The following is a 20,113-nucleotide window of genomic DNA, read 5'->3' on the forward strand; positions in this document are numbered from 1 at the left end:
TAAGCCTCTCTGTATGGGGATGCTATGCATACCTGTGAGCCAGCACTTAGTAGGCTTAACCCCTTCTAGAAAGTGAAGCCTTGATTTTCTTGTCAGAAAACATAGACAAGTGAAAAGAGATGAGCACTTATCCTTAAATTTGTTTCCTTGAGTCTGTACAAGGGAATTTTCTATTAGTTGTTACAACTTGAAATTAAGTATTCTGAAGGAGGGTAGGCACAGCTTTACATGTAAGCCACCACTTAAGATACAGTAATTATGAGCCCATCTTCTTAGGTGATAGAAACTAGAGACTGAATATTTGGGGAAGTTCGTGATTGTTGGTATACTTGAGAACTTTTCCCTTCACAGCAAGGAGCTCTTTCTGACTTTTAATTATGGCATAAAAATAAATCTCATCAAGACTTTCAATCTTTAGCGGTCCCTCTGGTTAACCCAGTGGAAAGTTTTCCATTATGGTAACCTATGGCATTGAGGATATAGGATGGAGATACAACTGTTTTTCCGATTTTTCCTGCTGTAACTGTGTTTTATCTTGGATCCACATGCATTGAAGTGGTATTTCTGGCTTTAGATGGTAAGCTCAAATTCTGAAAATGTTACAGAAGCAAACATGGAACAAGACTTCAGTTAGGCCATTAGGCATATAACCTACTCTGTTGCTTTTTTGGAATTATATTCCAAAGCAGCCCTATCTATCTAAACTGATTGTTATATACATTCACATATAGATACCTCTAGACTTATGTAATTGGTCTCAGATTTTTGCCCTACTTGTATGCTTAGTGTCTGCTTATGCATAGCTTTTTTAAGCTAGCTATGAAGTACAGTTGCTGATGTGACTGTCAAAAGGTTAGATAACTGCAGAATCCTAGTAGCTAATATGAGTACTTCATATAGATGTCTTCATGTAGAGTCTGTTGGAAACAGCTAAATAACTGTAAACAAAAAATCAGCTTAATTTTACAAAAGAAGGTTCATAGTATTATTACAGACTGAACCTATAGGTCTCTTACCAGTTCTTTTCCCTTCCTCGGGGAAGGTTAGCTTTCAGTGACTCTTGATAATTTCAGGATTATCCATCCAAGAGGAAAATGGCGAAGGGCATGAATAGGTAATACACAAAAGAAAAAATACAAATGACGAGTAAGCATAAGAAAGATATTCAATCTCACTTGTAATCAAAGAAATGAAATTTAAAGAAAAAACTATATTAACCTAATATGTTGTCAAAAATTTTCAAAAAGAATCTTCAGTATTGGAGGTAAATGGGCACATAGATTCTTGGTGGGAGTAAATCAGCCCTGTCTTGCCACAGTGGGGGAGTTAGGCATTATGTACCAAAATATGAATTACACACATCCTTTGACCCAGCAAGTCTGCTTTTAGGCATGTATGCACAAAGATGTATGTATAAGGGTGCTTATCAAAGCTTTGTGGTTTATAATAGGAACAAAGGCTGGAAATAACCTAAATATTCATCCATAGGAGTCCAGTTAAATAAAGAAATACTCTTCAGCCATTGAAAGTAGTGAAGTATACTTCTATTTTTATGTATTTGTTGTTAAATTAAAAATTAGGTTATAGAACAGTAATATATTTTATATACATACACACACACATAATATATAACCTATAAAAATATATTTACCAGTGAAATCATTTTCAACAAAGGTGCCAAGAACATACCCTGAGGGAAAAGACAGTTTCTTCAATAAAGGGTTCTGGGAAACTGATATCTATATGCAGAAGGATGAAACTACTAGACCCCTATCTTTCACCGTATACAAAAATCAAATCAAAATGGATTAAATACCAAATTGAAGACCTCAAAGTATGAAAACTACTACAAGAACACATTGGGAAACCTCTCCAGGACATTGGTCTGGGCAAAAATTTCTTGAGTAATATCCCACAAGCACAGACAACCAAAGCAAAAATGGACAAATGGGATCACTAAGTTAAAAAGCTTCTGCACAGCAAAGGAAACAATCAACCAAGTGAAGAGACAACTCACAGAATGGGAGACAATATTTGCAAAGTACCCATATAACAAGGATAACCAGATAACCAGAATTTATAAGGAGCTCGGAAAAAAAAATCTGATTTACAAATGGGCAAAAGGGGGGCGGGTGGGGAGGTTGGGGAGGGATAACATGGGGAGAAATGCCAGATGTAGGTGACGGCAGGGGGATGGAGGCAGCAAACCACATTGCCATTTGTGTACCTATGCAACAATTCTGCATGATCTGCACATGTACCCCAGAACCGAAAGTACAATTAAAAAAAAAAAAGAAATGGGCAAAATATTTGAATAGACATTTCTCAAAAGCACACAAATGGCAAACAGGTATATGAAAAGGTGCTCAAAATCACTGATCATCAGAGAAATGCAAATCACAACTGCAAATGAGATACCAACTCACTCCATTTAAATGGCTTTTATCTAAAAGACAGGCAGTAACAAATGCAGGAGAGGATGTGGTGAAAAGGGGACCCTTTTACACAGTGGGTGGGAATGTAAATTAGTACAACCATTATGGAGAACAGTTTGGAGGTTCCTCAGAAAACTAAAAATAAAGCTACCATATGATCCAGCAATACTATTGCTGGATATATACCCAAGAGAAAGGAAATCATTATATCAGGATATCTGCACCCCCATGTTTGTTGTAGCTATTCATTGTAGCCAAGATTTGGAAGCAACCTAAGTGTTCTTCAGCAGATAAATGGATAAAGAAAATGTACTTATACACAATGGAGTACTATTCAGCCATAAAAAAGAATGAGATGCTGGGATAACTGGCTAGCCATCTGCAGAAAATTGAAACTGGACCCCTTCCTCACACCGTATACAAAAATTAACTCAAGATGGATTAAAGACTTACATGTAAAACCAAAAACATAAAAACCCTGGAAGACAACCTAGGCAATACCATTCAGGACATAGGCACAGGCAAAGATTTCATGACAAAGATGCCAAAAGCAATTGCAGCAAGAGCAAAAGTTGACAGATAGGATCTAATTAAACCAAAAAGCTATGCACAACAAAAGAAACTATCAACAAAGTAAACAGAAAACCTACAGAATAGGAGAAAATTTTTGCAGACTATGCATATGACAAAAGTCTAATATACAGCACCTATAAGGAAGTCAAATTTACAAGAAAAAATCTCCATAAGAAAGTGGGAAAAGGACATGAGTAGACACTTTTTAAAAGTAAGACATACATGCAGCCAACAATTATATGAAAAAAAGCTCAATATTACTGATCATTAGAGAAATGCAAATCAAAACCAGTGAGATACCACCTCACACCAGTCAGAAGAACTATTACTAAAAAGTTGAAAAATAACAGATGCTGGCGGGTTGTATATATACACTGTTGGTGGGAGTGTAAATTAGGTCAGCCATTGGGAAGACAGTGTGGCAATTCCTCAAAGACCTAAAACAAATACCATCTGACCCAGCAATCCCGTTAGTTGGTATATACTCAAAGGAATGGAAATCATTCTATAATAAAGACACATGCACATGCATGTTCTTTGCAGCACTGTTCACAATAACAAAGAGATGGAATCAACCTAGATGCCCATCAAGGATAGACTGGAAAAAGAAAATGTGGTACATACACACCACAGAGTACTATGCAGCTGTAAAAAGAACGAGATCATGTCTTTTGCAGGGACATAGATGGAGCTAGAGGCCATTATCCATAGCAAACTAACACAGGAAGAGAAAACCAAATACCACAGGTTCTCACTTATAAGTGGAAGCTAAATGATGAGAACACCTAAATACATAGAGAGGAACAACACACACTGGGACCTTTTGGAGGGTAGAGGATGGGAGGAAGGAGAAGATCAGGAAAAATAATGAATGGGTACTAGGCTGAATACCTGAGTGATACAATAATCTGTATAACGAACTCCCGTGAAATAAGTTTACCTATGTAACAAACCTGCACTTGTATCCTTGAACTTATAATAAGTTTAAAAAAAAGCATGAGATCTTGTCATTTGCAACAACATGGATGGAACTGGAGGTCATTATGTTAAATGAAATAAACCAGGCACAGAAAGACAAACATCACATATTCTCAGTTATTTGTGGGATCTAAAAATCAAAACAGTTGAACTCGTGGAGATAAAAAGCAGGAGGATGGTGGCCAGAGGCTGGAAAAGGTAGTAGGGGATGGTGGGGATGGTTAATGGGTCAAAAAAAAAAAAAAAAAAGGAATAAACAGGAACTAGTATTTGATAGCACAACAGGATGACAATAATGAAAGTAATTTAATTGTACATTTTTAATTAAGAGTATAATTGGATTGTTTGTAACACAAAGGATAAGTGCTTGAAGGAATGGATACCCCATTTTCCATGATGTGATTATTACTCATTGCATGCCTGTATCAAAACATCTCATGTACCTTATAAATATATACACCTATTGTGAACAGTGCCGCAATAAACGTGTGTATGTTTCTTTATAGTAGAATGATTTATAATCCTTTTGTGTATATACTCAATAATGGGATTGCTGGGTCAAATGGTATTTCTAGTTGTAGATCCTTGAGGAATCACCACACTGTCTTCCACATGGTTGAACTAATTTACACTCCCACCAACAGTGTAAAAGTGTTCCTGTTTCTCCACATCCTCTCCAGCACCTGATGATTCCTGACTGTTTAATGATCATCATTCTAACTGGCATGAGGTGGTATCTCACTGTGGCTTTGATTTACGTTTCTCTAATGACCAGTGATGATGAGCTGCTTTTTCATGTTGGCTGCAAAAATGTCTTCTTTTGAGAAGTGTCTGTTCATATACTTTACCCACTTTTTGATGGGATTGTTTTTTTCTTGTAAAGTTGCTTAAGTTCTTTGTAGATTCAGGATATTAACCCTTTGTCAGATGGATAGATTGCAAAAATGTTCTCCCATTCTGTTCACAATAGCGAAGTTGGAACCAACCCAAATGCCCATCAAAGATAGACTGGATAAAGAAAATGTGGCACATATACCATGGAATACTATGCATCCGTAAAAAAGGATAAGTTCACGTCCTCTGCAGGGACATGGATGAAGCTGGAAACCATCATTCTCAGCAAACTAACACAAAAACAGAAAACCAAACACCGCATGTTCTCACTCATAAGTGGGAGATGAACAATGAGAATACATGGACAAAGGGAGGGGAACATCACACACTGGGGCCTGTCAGGGAGTGGGGAGCTAGGGGAGGGATAGCATTAGGTTGATGGGGTGCAGCAAACCACTATGGCACGTGTATACCTGTGTAACAAACCTGCACATTCTGCACATGTATCCCAGAACTTAAAGTATAATAAAAAATGTGTACCTATGTACACCATTAAAAAAAATTAAATATACATACTTACGTACGAATGTTTGTATATATTCTTTTATGTACACAGATATATATGAATATTTTCATATTTTTTTCCAATGTTGGACAAGATGATAATGGATTACTTTCATATTCAGGGGAAAAATTAAATGAATTAAAATATGAAGAGAACCAAATAGTGGCAGTAAAAAGGGGTAGTGGTGTCTATTCTTCTAAACATGATAGTTTACTATTATCTCAGCCATGCCAAGAGTTTTCTATAACCTAAATAAATGGCTTTACATGATGGGTTTATTTAAATAGTGTAAACTGTGAACACGAAAATCAAGGACTATTTACTTATAGGAACTTAACAGGATTTTGTTAACTGTAGTTAGAAGTGTTTTCAAGGTGGCAATGTGATATATATATTTCATGAGGGAAAAGGTCACGGTGCTAAGCTTAGCATCTGCATTTCTTTACAGAAGAAACTGATGAAAGGTATATACTATATGCAGTCCTGTTTTGAGAGGCTTTTATATAGGTTGACTCCTCTAAACTAGGCAGAGTAGTAGACTAGAAAAAAGGAAACTGCTTCTAAAATGATTTTATGTTATTACAATCTAGACGTTTTTACACTTATAATCAAATAAGTTTGATGTAGTTGACAGACTTTTAATTGCATCTGTCCTACATTTGCTAATTTGCTGAGGGATGTGACTCATACTGCAAATTAAAGGCAGCCTTTCACCATGTATTTTGTATGGTAGTCTGGCCTCCTTAAGGATAAAGGGTACTACAGATCATTAGCATGAGATCTATTAGCTTTGAGCATCTGCCTGTCCACTCTTCCCAGTGTTGCTTAAGCTCACTGCCTTGTTTAGTGTAGTATCTACCTGGTTTGATGTTATGTACTCAGTTTAGAAAAATTTTCTTGAGCAGGACTGTAGTGTATTATTATCCTCACAGATTTTTCACTTAAGGAATGAGAAGCTATGAAATCTTTATTCCAAAGCAAGATAAAACATTGATCTGCAGTCAGTATAGTCATCTTCCTTGACTTTATGACATGGGCTTTTCCATGTTTGCTGATGTCATTTCCCCGAGGGAAGTGAATTTTAGTATGATGAACAGCTCCCAAAAGGGAGAAGAAAATGAATTACTGGCTTTTCTATCCCTGCCTCACTAAGTGAAGGTGACTGTTCCCTTATCTATACCTCTTCCTCCGCCAAGCAAAGGAACCACTCACTAGAAGACCCCAAAGTTAATGAAGGTGAAGTGATATGCTGAGGGTCTCTCACAATAACTTTTGATTTGTCCAATAGGACAAGAGTCGCCTGTTTCGAGTACAGTTCAGTGGAGAGTCAAAGGAGCAGGCGCTGGAACACTGCTGCAGTTGTGTGCAAAAGCTGGCACAATATGTAACCGTTCAGGTGCCTGATGGAAACATCCAGGAGCTGCAGCTGAATCCTGGCCCACCCCAGGCAAGTGAAAGTCAAGGGAAGGACTCTGCAAACAGTGTCCCATGGCAGCATGGGGTAAGTAGGCTGATGTGTTGGCTCTATAGGAAACATGACAATGCAGTGCACAGTGCGTGGCCAAAATGACAGTGGAGTTTGTCAAGTCTGTTAGGTTTGTAGTTTAAAAAACATCTGCCAGGCAAGGTGGCTCACACCTATAGTCCCAGCACTTTGGGAGGCTGAGATGGGCGGATCATCTGAGGTCGGGAGTTCAAGACCAGCCTGACCAACATGGAGAAACCCTGTCTCTACTAAAAATAAAAAATTAGCCAGGTGTGGTGGTGCATGCCTGTAATCCCAGCTACTTGGGATGCTGAGGCAGGAGAATCGCTTGAACCAGGGAGGCGGAGGTTGCAGTGAGCCAAGATCACGCCACTGCACTCCAGCCTGAACAACAAGAGCAAAACTCCTCCTAAAAAACAAAAAAATCTAATGTTGAGTGACTTTTTAAAATTGAGGTTGATACTAATTGTAGCTTCCTATAATTTCAGAAATTAGGGAGGGAGGAGTTCCAGCTGCATTCCGGGTGTCACTATAGAACAGTGGTTCTCAAAGTGTGGTCCATGAAACCGCTCCCTGGGACTCTTCCAGGGGGCCCGCAAGGTCAACATTATTTTTCTTAATATTTTAAAGAAATAGTGTCATTTGCCTTTTTCACTGTGTCAACATTTGCACTAATGAGACAAAAGCATTGAGTAAGGGTGCTGTCATCTCAGTACAGATGAGGCAGTGGCACCAAACTGTACTAGTAGTCATCGTCTTCCAGTCATTCACAGTAAGAACAAACTAACGAAATAAAACAGCCCTGCAGTCTGCAGTACTATGGTTGTCTCAAGGGAAAGCACCTGTGTGACATCTGTATTTTGAACTTGCCTCATTTTTCATAAAATACCATCATTACCTGAGAGAACAACAGACTGTGGTCATTCAGATTTGGGTATTTGGCAGACATTTTCTCAGTCAGTGAAATGAACTATCACTTCAGGAAAACAACTGATAGTATTTATTGAAAATAATAAAATTTAAGCTTCCAAGTGAAAATTAGAATCTTGAAAAACTTGTATCAGCTATATAAGCTTCACAACTTCCCAACCCAGAAGACTTTTCTAAAGGTGCTATTAATAAATGTGATTTTTTTTATAAGTAATTACCTGATGAAATGTGTTAATATTTGAAAGACAATATATTCAGTGAACCAGTATTGTCTAAATGACCGATGCCTGAATGCTACAAAACCATACATGGGTAAAAGAGCTATTCAAAAGTGTAAGATAGGCTAATGGATTGCACAATCCATACAATATAAAAGTGTAACAAGTTCATTGATAGGGTTTCAGATTTAATATTGCAACTAGCCTTTAAGCAACTCACTCGTTGAGTTTTGGTGTTATATCAAGGAATATCCAGAGTTATCTGAACAGGCTATTCTAAAATACCTCTCCCTTCTCCATCTACAATTTTTGTGAGGCCAGATTTTCTTCATGTCTTTAACCAAAGCAACACATGACAGCAGAGTGAATGCAGCAGCAGATGTAAGAAGCTAGTCACCTTCTGTTAAACTAGGTAGTAAAGAGATTTGCAAAAATCATTACATTTTGTTTTAGAAAAGTTATTTTCCATAAAAATGTTTTGAATATTAAGGGGGTTTATTTTTAATGAATATTTTAAAATTCCATGTTAATTTCTAATAAGATAAATACCAGATAAATGCAACTCAAACAAAAGTTATTTGAAGGTCTCATAAGGGGTCTTGAGATATTGAGACTCACGACTATAGAATTTCTCCCAGAAATACGTGTTCTGCATTTCTTTGGCATAGCCCCAAATATTGTTGGAATAAGCATCTACCTCTGCTCTTGAGATGAGATTCTACTTTCAAGCTGGGTTTTGCATTTTCTTTGAGAAGTGATTTTCCAAACCTGGTTTTCCATTACTTCATCCTGTTAGTTTTCCTTAACCAAAACACCTCATATTTGCTGTTTTGTCACTAAGTTTCTTGTTATACATAATTTGTCTAAGGTGAACATAGTTTTACTTATTATAAAATCTTTTTCTTTAAGCAGGTGCTGCATGATTTCCTCTTGAATGTATTTAGTTTGCCAAACAGATTTTGGCATTTTGAGTTCTTTCCCTTCATTTGATTTTTGTGAAGATGCCTTAATGCTGAAGCTGCTTGCCTCACAAAGGCAAGGATCTAGTTTCAAACAATAATGCTTCATCAGCTCCAGCTATATTCTTTAAAAATCCCCTCCTTACAAATGGGTTGGAGTGGTTATTATAAGGTATTTTATTGCTTATGACTCTTTGCCCTTTAGATTTTCATGTTTCAACTGCCCATTAGATTCAGATGATAGTATAGTACACCCAGTGCACGGAGCGCAACAAAAACCCAAGAGTCCCAGAACCTGGGAACTCAGTCTGAAATTCCTTATAAAGCTAATGAAGTCACATCAGGCTAGAACCTCGTCAGGCTACATAATTATCTATGTATTACAAATGCAAATAAATTGAAGTTGTAACATGCAGTAACAAATGCAGGCTGCATTGTGAGCGACAGCCCCAGATGAAGCCTCCAGCTCTCTGATGTTAAAGGCTGGTCTCAAGTGTCTAGGTAGAAATACCTGGGAAGTGGTTAGGAAACTTTCATGTCTTTCTTGATTCTATTTTCAGGGACTCTTCTGAACTGTAATTTGGTGATTTGACTAAATAAGATAGCATGATGTTATGCAGAGACCACAGGCTTTGGGATCAAAATGGATCTAGGGTAGAATCCTGGCCCTGTTTCTTAGTAGCTGTGTAATTTCATGCAAGCCATTTAGCCCCATCTGTAAAATGGTTAGATTATAATGCTGTATAGAAAGCACCCAGTACAATCTTGGCAAATATAATCTAAATAACAAAATCCATCATTACTGTTATTGCCAGCACTGTTACCCTTTCAGATGTACCTTCCCTTGCAAATGAAGAAATCAGCATCCTGGTTAATTAGCAAGAATCAGAACCTCCAGAGCCAAGAGAGGGCATAAGATAGTGTCTGAAGCTACAGAACAGACAAAGCCATTGGATTAAATTCCACCAGGATACAGACATTGTGAGGCACCACCTAGAATATTCTAGTCTTCCTAATGACAAAACATTCTCAGGTTTGCTCTTAACTACTGTTGTACAAATTTGGTAGCATGTGCTCTTTCTCAGCATCCATCTTAAGAGTTACAAGCCATGGTCAAGTTCTGGTCATTCTGCTGCTTTCTTATATTCAGGTGTGTCATTTTTGTAATACCTATATAATTTTTAGTATAAAATAGTTGTTTCCTTCTTTGCAAATAGAGATAATTCTATGTCTATTTCAAGTTCTTGAGTCATTTCCTGCCTCATGTTTTGGCTTTTGCTTTTCTTCAGCCTTGTAATTTTGTTAATTGTGGCTTAACCAGGCATTTCTCAACCTTAGCATTTCAAAGGCAACCAGCCTACTCCAGGGACAGGGATAGGAAAGACAGGAGAGAGGATGGCAGTTCCTATGTGAACTCTTCCCCGTTAGCACAAAAAGTCCAGAAGAAAGTAGCTAGGGGACTCCAACTACTGTGTACACAGACCCTTCCATCTCTATGCTGTTGCAGGGGTGGACCATCTAATCCTAGAGCCCACTAGCCTCAGGTGCTTCAGTTCCACTTGGCTATTTTTTACAACGTGTCTGGCAGACAATTTTGGTTGACATCTTTCACAGTTCTTTGTGTGAGGTGAATTGATATGTATCCTAGGAAAGCATCAAATGTCATAGAGCTGAAGAAACATTAGGCACTGGAGTCTGCCTTGTTTTTACAGGTGAGGAAACTGAAGAAACTGAACAGAGAAATGGGGCTTGTCTAAGGCTCCTGATGATAGAGTCCACTGGCCATTTTGCTCATTTTCCATATTCTCGATTGGTTTTCTTGTCTTTGTTCTTTCTTTCCTCAGTGTATCTCCACACCTCCTTTTTGTTGTTGTTGTTTGATGCTTCCAGGTCTGGTTTTCTGCTACTTACTGACTAGCAACCACCAGCTTCTCTGTAGGACAGAAGGCAGAATTTGCCATCTCCTGCCTTCTGGTAGTCACACACGTTACAGGTGATGGACAGAGGTGCCCTCCAAAGAGTGCCCTGTTTTCTCCCTGTACTGCACCATCAGCTCATACGTAGTGCAGGAGCACCACTGCTTGTCTGGAGATTAGCACTGCAGCAGCCTCAGGTACCCAAAGCATAGTGGGGCTGCAGACATGTGGCTACGGAGGAAGGGAGGTAGGCCCTTCATGCCTCCAGGGCTCCCGCACCCCTCGTTCATTCCATTTGCTCATGTCCTACCCAAGAACAACCTGTTACCATAGATTCTCTCCAGATAGCATGGACCTTGGAGCATCCCTGTGCTTCCTGCTTAGTATACAGCCTTCCAGTTTTCCCACTTCTCTGGGAACCTTAAGCGTTTACATACCCCTTTATTCCAGCACCTCCTGAGCTGCAAGATAATCATGGTTTTACTTGTTAGTTCTTACTAGACCGTGGGCTTCCAGAGGGCAGGACTCTGTCTTGTTTTTTGTAGCTACCATCCCTGTACCACCCCAGTGTCTAGTACGTAGGAGGCATAAACAGTGTTTGAAAGAAGGTATCTGTAAGTTTTACTTACAGAACTCATTCCTTCAGAATATCTAAATTTTTTTAAATCCAGTTTTATTGAAAACACCAGTTGTCTTAAAATTATAGAGGTTTTCTCCCATTTTGCATTTCTGCAATGAACATGTATTACTTAATAATTTTTAGAAGGTGACAAATCATCATCTAAGCTGGGGCCTGTCCACTGCATGCAGGCTGCCATGGTAACAGCACCTGTTTCTGTGGATGCCCACTCTCCAGGGTCCACGTGTGGTCCTGAACCCTAGGCCGGGCCTCTTATAACAGAATGCCCCAGTGACTGACAGGAAGAAGTACTAACAACCTACCAGACACTGAGGAACACCAAATAGGGGCCAGGAGCTGCAAATTTAAACTCAGTACTTCTGCTGTGGTAACTCAAGTAACCCTCTGTTTAAACCAGGACAGACCTATGCTGACAACCATTTTTACCACTCTTAGTGGTATCTTCTTTGAACATGAATGCATTATTTCTGCTTTAATTGCCTGTGGTATTTAAGATTACATTCAGCTAGTCTCCTTACTGTATGTTTTATTCCAGTTCCACCAGCACTCAGAACAGCAGGTGTGTGTAAAGGCGGGCACAGGCACTTCAGACGGAAGGACCTCACTGACGCAGTTAGCTCAGGTAGAACTTATTTCTGTGTTCAATTTTCTTGTCATGAAAAACAGTCACCCCTAAGAATCTGTATGCCTTTGTTCACTCTTTTGTTTTAGAAGAGAAACCTAAAGCATTACTCTAAAAGATGATAAAGACAGAGACAGGCCATTTTCTTCTACCCCTTGCTGAGTAAGTTTTATTACAATGAGTTGTGAGATGAGACGTGATGGCTGCAGGCACACAGTCAAGGTCTACCCTCCTAAGGAAATAAAAAGAGGAAGAATGGTTGACTGTCCAAGATAGAAAATTTAATCACCACCTTCCCAAAAAGAATAAATGGAGGACTTCATTGTAATTTTGGAAATGAAATTTGGGAACTATTTTAAGACAAATACCAAAATGAATGTGGATTCAGATCTACAACGATTTCTTTATGGGCAAATTGTTAGTATTCAGCTAAGGATGTGTAGAAACCCAGGAGGATTCAACTGTTACCACAGATGTGCTTTCAGATAGCCCCTTGCCCCCTGCCAGAAAAAACTCTTCATTCAAACCTTGGTTGGGTGACGTCCACCCTCCTGGGAGCTCTGCAAGGACTTTGTCTCCCCCTCACTGCATTCCTCATTGCAGGTGTTCAAACCAGCAACTTCTGCTTTCCACAGAATTCTGTGTGAAGTTCATCAGTATTCAAATATGAATTTTATCTATTTTTTTTTTGAGGCAGGGTCTTACTGTGTTGCCCAGGCTGGAGTGCAGTGGCACAATCTTGATCTTGGCTCATTGCAACCTCTGTCTCCTGGGTTCAAGTGATTCTCCTGCCTCAGCCTCCCGAGTAGCTGGGATTACAGGCACATGCTACCATGCTCAGCTAATTTTTTAATAGAGATAAGGTTTCACCATGTTGGCCAGGCTGGTCTCAAAGTCCTGATCTCAAGTGATCCCCCCACCTCAGACTCCCAAATTGCTAGGATCACAGGTGTGTGTGCGAGCCACTAGGCCTGGCCGAATTTTCTTTTAATCCATCTGCTAAACTGTGCTATCAGTAGTGCCAGAAAGGCTTAGGAAGACTAAGACTAAGAATAAATTAACAAATTAAGAGGGCTATTTGTCCATCAGCAGGACAGACTGAATAAAGCCTATATTTGCATTGGGGTTAAGGTCTAATTGAATCGGAGAAGCTGAGGAAAATCGAGCTGTAATAAAACAATAAGCAAGGCAGGGTGTGATGTCCGTATTTAGGAAATATCAATTGCTATAAAAGGTATGCCTTTGCCAACTTTATTTACATAGTATGGAAGAACCATATACAAATGAGAAAAAGCATGAAGCTTGGAGCTCACATGTATTACTTGTTTGCTCTTATCTTTTAGACATGTCATTCTATGTAAGTTGGTAAAACTTTCTGGAAGGCAATTTAGCAGTACATGTCAAATGTAATATATTATCTGTAATTTCATTTAAACTACACAAATACACATATAAATATGTACATCACACTTGTAAGAAACTGGAAACAACATAAATGTTCATTTAATAGGATATTAAGTGTGGTATAACCATAGCTAGGATAAAAATCCAATTAAAAAAAGGGATATAGGCCAGGCATGGTGCCAGTCCCAAGCACTCTTAAGGCCAGGAGTTCAAGACCAGCCTGGCCTAACATAGTGAGACCCCATCTCTTAAAAATAAACAAATGCTGTATATCCCTATCGGTTGACATGGAAACATAGTCACAATACATTGAGCTTTTTAAAAAGGAGGATACAAGACTATGATTTTGTTTCTGTAATAAATACACTAAGTGTGGAAGGACATACACTAGTATGTTAACAGTGGCTCTCACTGGAGAACAGAGGTCCATGTAACTTTCACTTTCTTCTTTATACCTTTAGGCAGAGTGTGAAAAGCTAATCTGATAGTTACTTTTAGAAAAGAAAACTTTGGTTACAGATAGTTCCCAGAGAAATGTCAGTCAGTACTTAACACACTAAACCATGCTATCCACAGAAAGGGAATAAAACCACCTACCTCACAGAATTAATGTGAGGAGTCGGTAAGATGACCGAGTCAGTGCACCAAAGTGAGTGGACCACACAGAACCGGAGCCCGTCATCGCCATGCGGGACTGTGGATCCAGTGTTGCCACATCTTCCAAATTGTCAGGATTTTTATTTGAACTTTCCTAATATTTAAATGTTGGCAGCTTATTCAACTAGTTTTAAAACACTGCAGGTTACCAAAGAAAACATACAGATGGCAAATAAGCGTGTGAAAAGATGCTCAACATTATTAATCATTAGGCAAATGCAAATTAAAACCTCAGTGAGACATCCTGCCAACTTATTAGAATGCCTAAAATTAAAAACAAAAACAAAAACTGCCAATACCAAATCCTGGATGGGGGAGCAACTAGAACTACTCTCATATACGCTGCTAGTGGAATGTAAATGGGACAGCCACCAGAGATGACAGTTTGGCAGTTTCTTACAAAGGTAAATATACACTCACCACATGACCCAATCCCAGGTATTTACTGAAGTGAAATGAAAACCTGTGTTCACACAAAAACCTCTAAGTGAATGTTTAAAGCACTTTTATTCATAATTGCAAAAAATAAAACCACCCAAATGTGCTTCAACTGGAGGATAGATAACCAAACTCTGGAATATCCATGCAGTGTAATACTTAGTCAGCAATAAAAATGAACTACTGATATACTCAACATCATGGATTAATCTCAAATTTATCCATCATGCTAAGTGTCAGAAGCCAGATTCAACAGAGTATTATGATTTCATTTCTATGACATTCTGGAAAAGGCAAAACTATATGGAGAAGAGCTCAATGCTTGCCAACGGTTAAGGGTTTGATGGCAATGGCTAGCACGAGGGTCACAGATAATTTTTTTGGGAAGGGAAAGAAATGTTCTGTATTTTTATTGTGGTGATAGTTACGTGACTATTTGTCAAAATTCACTGATGGCCAGAATGAGATGCGTGTGAACTAATGTTGTCCTTTGGGCAGTCTGGCCTCTCTTTCTTACTTTCAGAATGCAGGTAGCACATCGTAGACTCCTCACACCCACTCCGCCACCTATGCTGTGGGGAAGATGAAGTAAGCTGGTGGAGCTTAGTTCATGGATAGGTTTCTTTCCAATCCACAGGTTATCAGCACAGTATTCTTCATTAAAGTAGAATCTCAACTTTGCAGATCATTTCATCAGTACATTTGAAATCCTTTCCTTAAGGCAACAAGTTTATCTCACATGCTATGTGTATTCAGAAAACATTAAAGTACAAATTATAAATGTAATAGTAAAACTATGTAAAAGCCTGTAAAGCTAATTAACACTAATTTTTTCATGTGTAGTTCCCTAATTTTTCCTGAAAGCACTATTTGTCTGTGTTCTATTAGCCAGGTATTGCTTTCACCTGTAATCTGTAACTGTTTTTCTGGTATCCCTGCAGACACTTCTGGCCTCCGAGGAGTTGCCCCATGTCTATGAACAATCTGCATGGGGTGCAGAAGAATTAGGCCCCTTCCTACGTTTGTGCCTCATGGATCAGAATTTCCCAGCATTTGTGGAAGAGGTAGAAAAGGAACTTAAAAAGCTGGCGGGGTTGAGAAATTAATTCTCTGTATACATATATATAATTAATGAACTTCAAAGTATTGAACGCTTCCTCCTAAAATTAAAGAAGATATTAGAATAAAGACTATTATTCCAAACACCTTTTATCAATGTTTTATTTTTAAAAACAGGTGAATCCACTTTTTTATACATCATTGCACTTCAATAATTACACAAAACACAAGTACATGCATCTACAGTTACGCACCACATGAGAACCCTGTTAGGTTACAAAATCTACCATCAACCAGTAAATCAATGTGAAAAAATACAGTGTCAAACCAAAAAGTATAACTAGAGTTGCATAGAATATCACCATGCTATAACATTTCAAGGTCATTGAAAACAAAAGAAAAATTATAAAAGTTTGCCTTGATTGATTGAATGTACAAGAATAAGGTTCAACACATCAGTGCAAAAGGATTTATGAATTTACACGACTTAACAAAGGAAAAGATCATCACTTAAAAAGCAATCATACGTATATACTGCAATTCATTATACCCATTCAGTGGACTGTTCCAGCTTATTAAAGTCACAGGTTAAGCCCTTAAAAATTATAGATTTCAGTTTATATTACTCATCTTTATGTACCAGAACTGCACAATTTCCTCATCTGACAACATACAATAAGGAATGAATATCAGCAGCTTAAAAATGAAACAAGCATTTACTTTATTTTGGATTTCTCCCACCCCCAAAAATATAAATATATATATATATTTATATACTGTATATATCTGTAGGTTTTGCTGTACTTTACAAAAATGTATCACTAGATGGCAGCAGTGCATTTTAGAGCTTTGCCAATTTAACAGCTGCATTAAGTAAAAAATGGCGCATGCATGATCTGATCCTCAGAGGACCTTTTCACTTCTATTTAAATATTTTAACAAAGGAAAAAAAGCAACATTCACAGCACATCAAGCCCAAAATAGTTGACACCTTCTACACTGAAGCATTGTTTAAAATGTACCTGGCTAGGTCACCCTTACAGGAGAGGCTAAATAAGGCATGCTTTAGACAGTCATTGTGGTGCTGCTCACTTGAAAGGGGAGAGAACCAAAGAGGTCCAAGCAGAAAATTTAGCAGGTCATGTTGCCACCAGTTTCAGGAACCTAAAGTTCTGTAAAGAAAGATGTATTTGGAAATTAAAAGGGAATATGCACTGTCACTCAGAACTACGCTGTGTGCCACATAAAATAAAGCTTCGGTTCAAACAGCATGCTTAGGGATGTGGTGTGAAATTCTGATCTCCATATGCCTAACAAGATGACGTTCTGGCCTTGCTGCTGCTGCCTGGCCACCATTCTTGTCTTGCCCCCAGATGTGAGGTAAGACTAGACCTATGGGAATAATCCATCTAAGAAGGTGACAATTTAATTTTCACCTCTTTGTAAAGATATAATAGTAGCGAAAAGTATTTATGTTAAAACATCATGTCTTCTGAAATGGCATTTACGTAAATACGTGACACAATGCAGCTGATGGCTAGCTGGTGGCTCACGCTTGTAATCCCAGAACTTTTGGGAGGCTGAGGCAGACGGATCACTTGAGGTCAGGTGTTCAAGACCACCCTGGCCAACATAATGAAACCCTGTCTCTATTAAAAATACAAAATTTAGCTGTGCGTGGTAGCGGGCACCTGTAATCCCAGCTACTCGGGAGGCTGAGGCAGGAGAATCGCTTGAACCCAAGAGGCGGAGGCTACAGTGAGGCGAGATCACACCACTGCACTCCAGCCTGGGCAACAGAGTGAGACTCCATCTCAATAACAAAAAAAAAAAAAAACACACAAAAACCAATGCAGCTGAAAAATGTTCCTTTCCAGTCACTAAACTGGGCAGACAGATCTGGCTCTATCAGTATCGCTGCTTTAAAATGAACTAAAAGATCTTACAACATAACCCAATAACTGAAGAATCTGTAACAAGGTCAACAGAGGACATTCATTTGAATATAATTTTTAAAACTGCTAAAGGCGGCCATACTTACATTGTAAGCAGTATTAATTTGTGTTTCTCTGGCGCAAGTTTTTATCTTTGTGATTGTTGGTAGAGTTGGTTTTCCTTTGGAGGAAAAATTGTATTACATGAGTTAAACTTGGTCAATAACAACTTTTGAAAGTGTAACACATGGAAATGCAGGGACTCTTTCACTTACTACCATCCCTGGTATAGTGAGAAATTTCATGGTACAATATGAGTGCATAAAAAACATTCCTTAAGTAGCTACAGGGTGAGTAGCCCTCATCTGAAATTCTTGGGATCAGAAATGTTTCAGATTTTTAGTTTTTTTCAGATTTTGGAATATTTGCATTATACATACCAGTTCCACATCACTAATCTGAAAATACAAAATCCAAAATGCTCCAATGAGCACTTCCTCTGAGCATCATGTCAGCACACAAAAACCTTTGGATTTTGGAGCATTTCAGATTATGGATTTTGGTAGCAGGCATACTCAACCTGTATATACCTCATTTTATCCTCCTTTTGACTCCCAAGCCAGAAAAAAAAAGTTTGAAAAACTTTTCTCCACTGAACACAACACAACTGTCCCTTCTTAACTGCTAAAAGATAACCATAAGGTGGCAGTGCTGGGCCCTCTCCTACTTAACAAATTTGGGTGCTGTCTGTCTGCCTCTCACTCTTTAGTCCAACTCTAGTGGATTCTGCCAATCTGGATTGCTTCCATACCTGCAGTACTCTCTTGGATACCAGCAATTGTTAATGGAGCTAGACAGTTTATCCAGGTTCCAGTCCAGCTTCAAATTAACACTGACAAAACGGGAAGCCTCAGATATGCTGGTCATTTCCCCCACATTTTAAGCATACAGAATATGCAAAATTTGAAAAAAACAAATTTTGCATGGTATTCCACTTTGTATGCCCACTGAAAACAAGACTGCATAGCCTATCCCGGGAATCAAATGGTCTTTAGTCAGATCTGTGTCAGGCTAAGAAATCTACACCGTAACCTTCATTTCCACTCACTGTCTTCCCCTCCAATCTTAGCTACTCCATTTGATTAAACTGCAAATAGAACATGATTCAACTGAATCAGTGTCCAATACAGTACTTACATTGGTCCAGCTGGTTCATCGTCTGCATGGTGTTCAGGTTTTTGATAATCCACGAGAGATAAGAGAAGAAAGGAGAAAACTGTTAGATTCTGCATAAGGATTAACAGAACAGCAAACTGCAAGTGGCAATCATGGCTACTCACAGCATTTATTAAAGGCCATTCCATCTGGAGGTGCAAAACACTCATGGAGTTATTATTTCTAGATTCAAGTTTAAATGGCAGGTATGTTGTTTCAATGGTTTTAGTTAACACTTTGAATGCTTGTCATGAAAAACTGCAACTGTAGCGGACAGATAGGCTGCAACAGTGTTATACTCATCTTGTCCCCAAGTTCCAGTGGTTCACTCTTAAATAGATGAGAAGACAAACCAACATTTCAGTTGTAAAATCCTGCTGTTTGTTTTCTTGTGAACGCATGCAGTTTTGGCTCAATCCTGCAGTGTGAATGGATGTGTACATTCTGTATGTTTAGCCACACATCCTCACTTCCCCAAAGGGCACTCTGTTTTTCTTGCTGGTTTTTTGTTTTGTTTTGCTTTGTAATCGTTAGGAGAGTCTTTAGTCTGGAGAATAAGATTGAGGAAGAGGCAACCACAACAGTTCAAACTAAATTGGGTCAGCCATGCTGGGCTATGCCAGCAACAAGTGTATGTATACCAGAGGATGTTCTGTGACACACCAAGGAAAGCTGAACAGTGGTGACATCCCTCTAGAAAAGACTTGAGAAAGACAGGCTCACTCTTGTGCCCTGGCCAAAACCAGAAGACAAACCCAGGGGAGCCATGAGATAACTTTTTTAAAATAAAAAAGCTGACATATATATGAGTTTAAGCCTTCTTAAATTGAGACTTTATGATTCTAATTTATAAGTCTTTCGTGTTTCAACTAAGCGCAACTTGATCCCCTTTAAGCAAAGATACACATTCACAGAAAGAATGTTTGAGAGACCCACAAAGGGGAGGAACGAGTAAGTGCTCTTAGTTCGTTTTTATTATACAAAAGTCAGGTAGACTAAATGATTCAGAACAGTTTGATTTCACCGAAGGCTTCTAGAAAAACTCTCAGCAGGATTCCACAAGGGGGCTTGGTGCACATGAAGCAGTTATGGAGATTACAGTCTCAGTGTAGGCATCTGCAGGAGCACACGTCGGGAGTAATGTCTGTCAGAGGGAGACATTGCTCCACCTGTTCCTTCGAGGCAACGGAGAGGCAAAGCCACCGCCAGCACACACAGTGACCGGAGCAAAAAAGGATTTCAAAAAAAAG

At 38.7% G+C, this 20,113-nt stretch overlaps 2 protein-coding genes across 6 annotated transcripts in view; one reads left to right on the top strand and one right to left on the bottom strand.

Annotated features, from left to right (window-relative positions):
* Positions 1–15,858, top strand: part of REC114 (REC114 meiotic recombination protein) — a 104,278-nt gene extending 88,420 nt beyond the window's left edge. For both annotated transcript variants that reach the window (XM_012475890.2, XM_012475891.3), the window contains 3 exons: positions 6,674–6,886; positions 12,070–12,156; positions 15,597–15,858. In XM_012475890.2, coding sequence (XP_012331313.1) covers positions 6,674–6,886; positions 12,070–12,156; positions 15,597–15,761 — 465 coding nt within the window. In that variant the 3' untranslated portion in view covers positions 15,762–15,858. The remainder of the gene's footprint in view (positions 1–6,673; positions 6,887–12,069; positions 12,157–15,596) is intronic.
* NPTN (neuroplastin) overlaps positions 15,859–20,113 on the bottom strand; it is a 72,024-nt gene continuing 67,769 nt past the window's right edge. For 3 of the 4 annotated variants that reach the window (XM_012475888.2, XM_012475884.2, XM_064382357.1), the window contains 3 exons: positions 18,846–18,867; positions 17,756–17,829; positions 15,859–16,886 (listed from right to left, as the gene is read on the bottom strand). In XM_012475888.2, the coding sequence (XP_012331311.2) occupies positions 17,769–17,829; positions 18,846–18,867 (83 nt within the window). In that variant the 3' untranslated portion in view covers positions 15,859–16,886; positions 17,756–17,768. Of the gene's footprint in view, positions 16,887–17,755; positions 17,830–18,845; positions 18,868–18,988; positions 19,194–20,113 lie in introns of those variants that run through there. The other variant, XR_010344534.1, reaches the window with a different exon arrangement.

The sequence above is a fragment of the Aotus nancymaae genome, unplaced genomic scaffold, assembly GCF_030222135.1.
Source record: "Aotus nancymaae isolate 86718 unplaced genomic scaffold, 86718_ANA_hifiasm-v0.15.2.pri h1tg000003l, whole genome shotgun sequence".
Taxonomy (NCBI): domain Eukaryota; kingdom Metazoa; phylum Chordata; class Mammalia; order Primates; family Aotidae; genus Aotus; species Aotus nancymaae.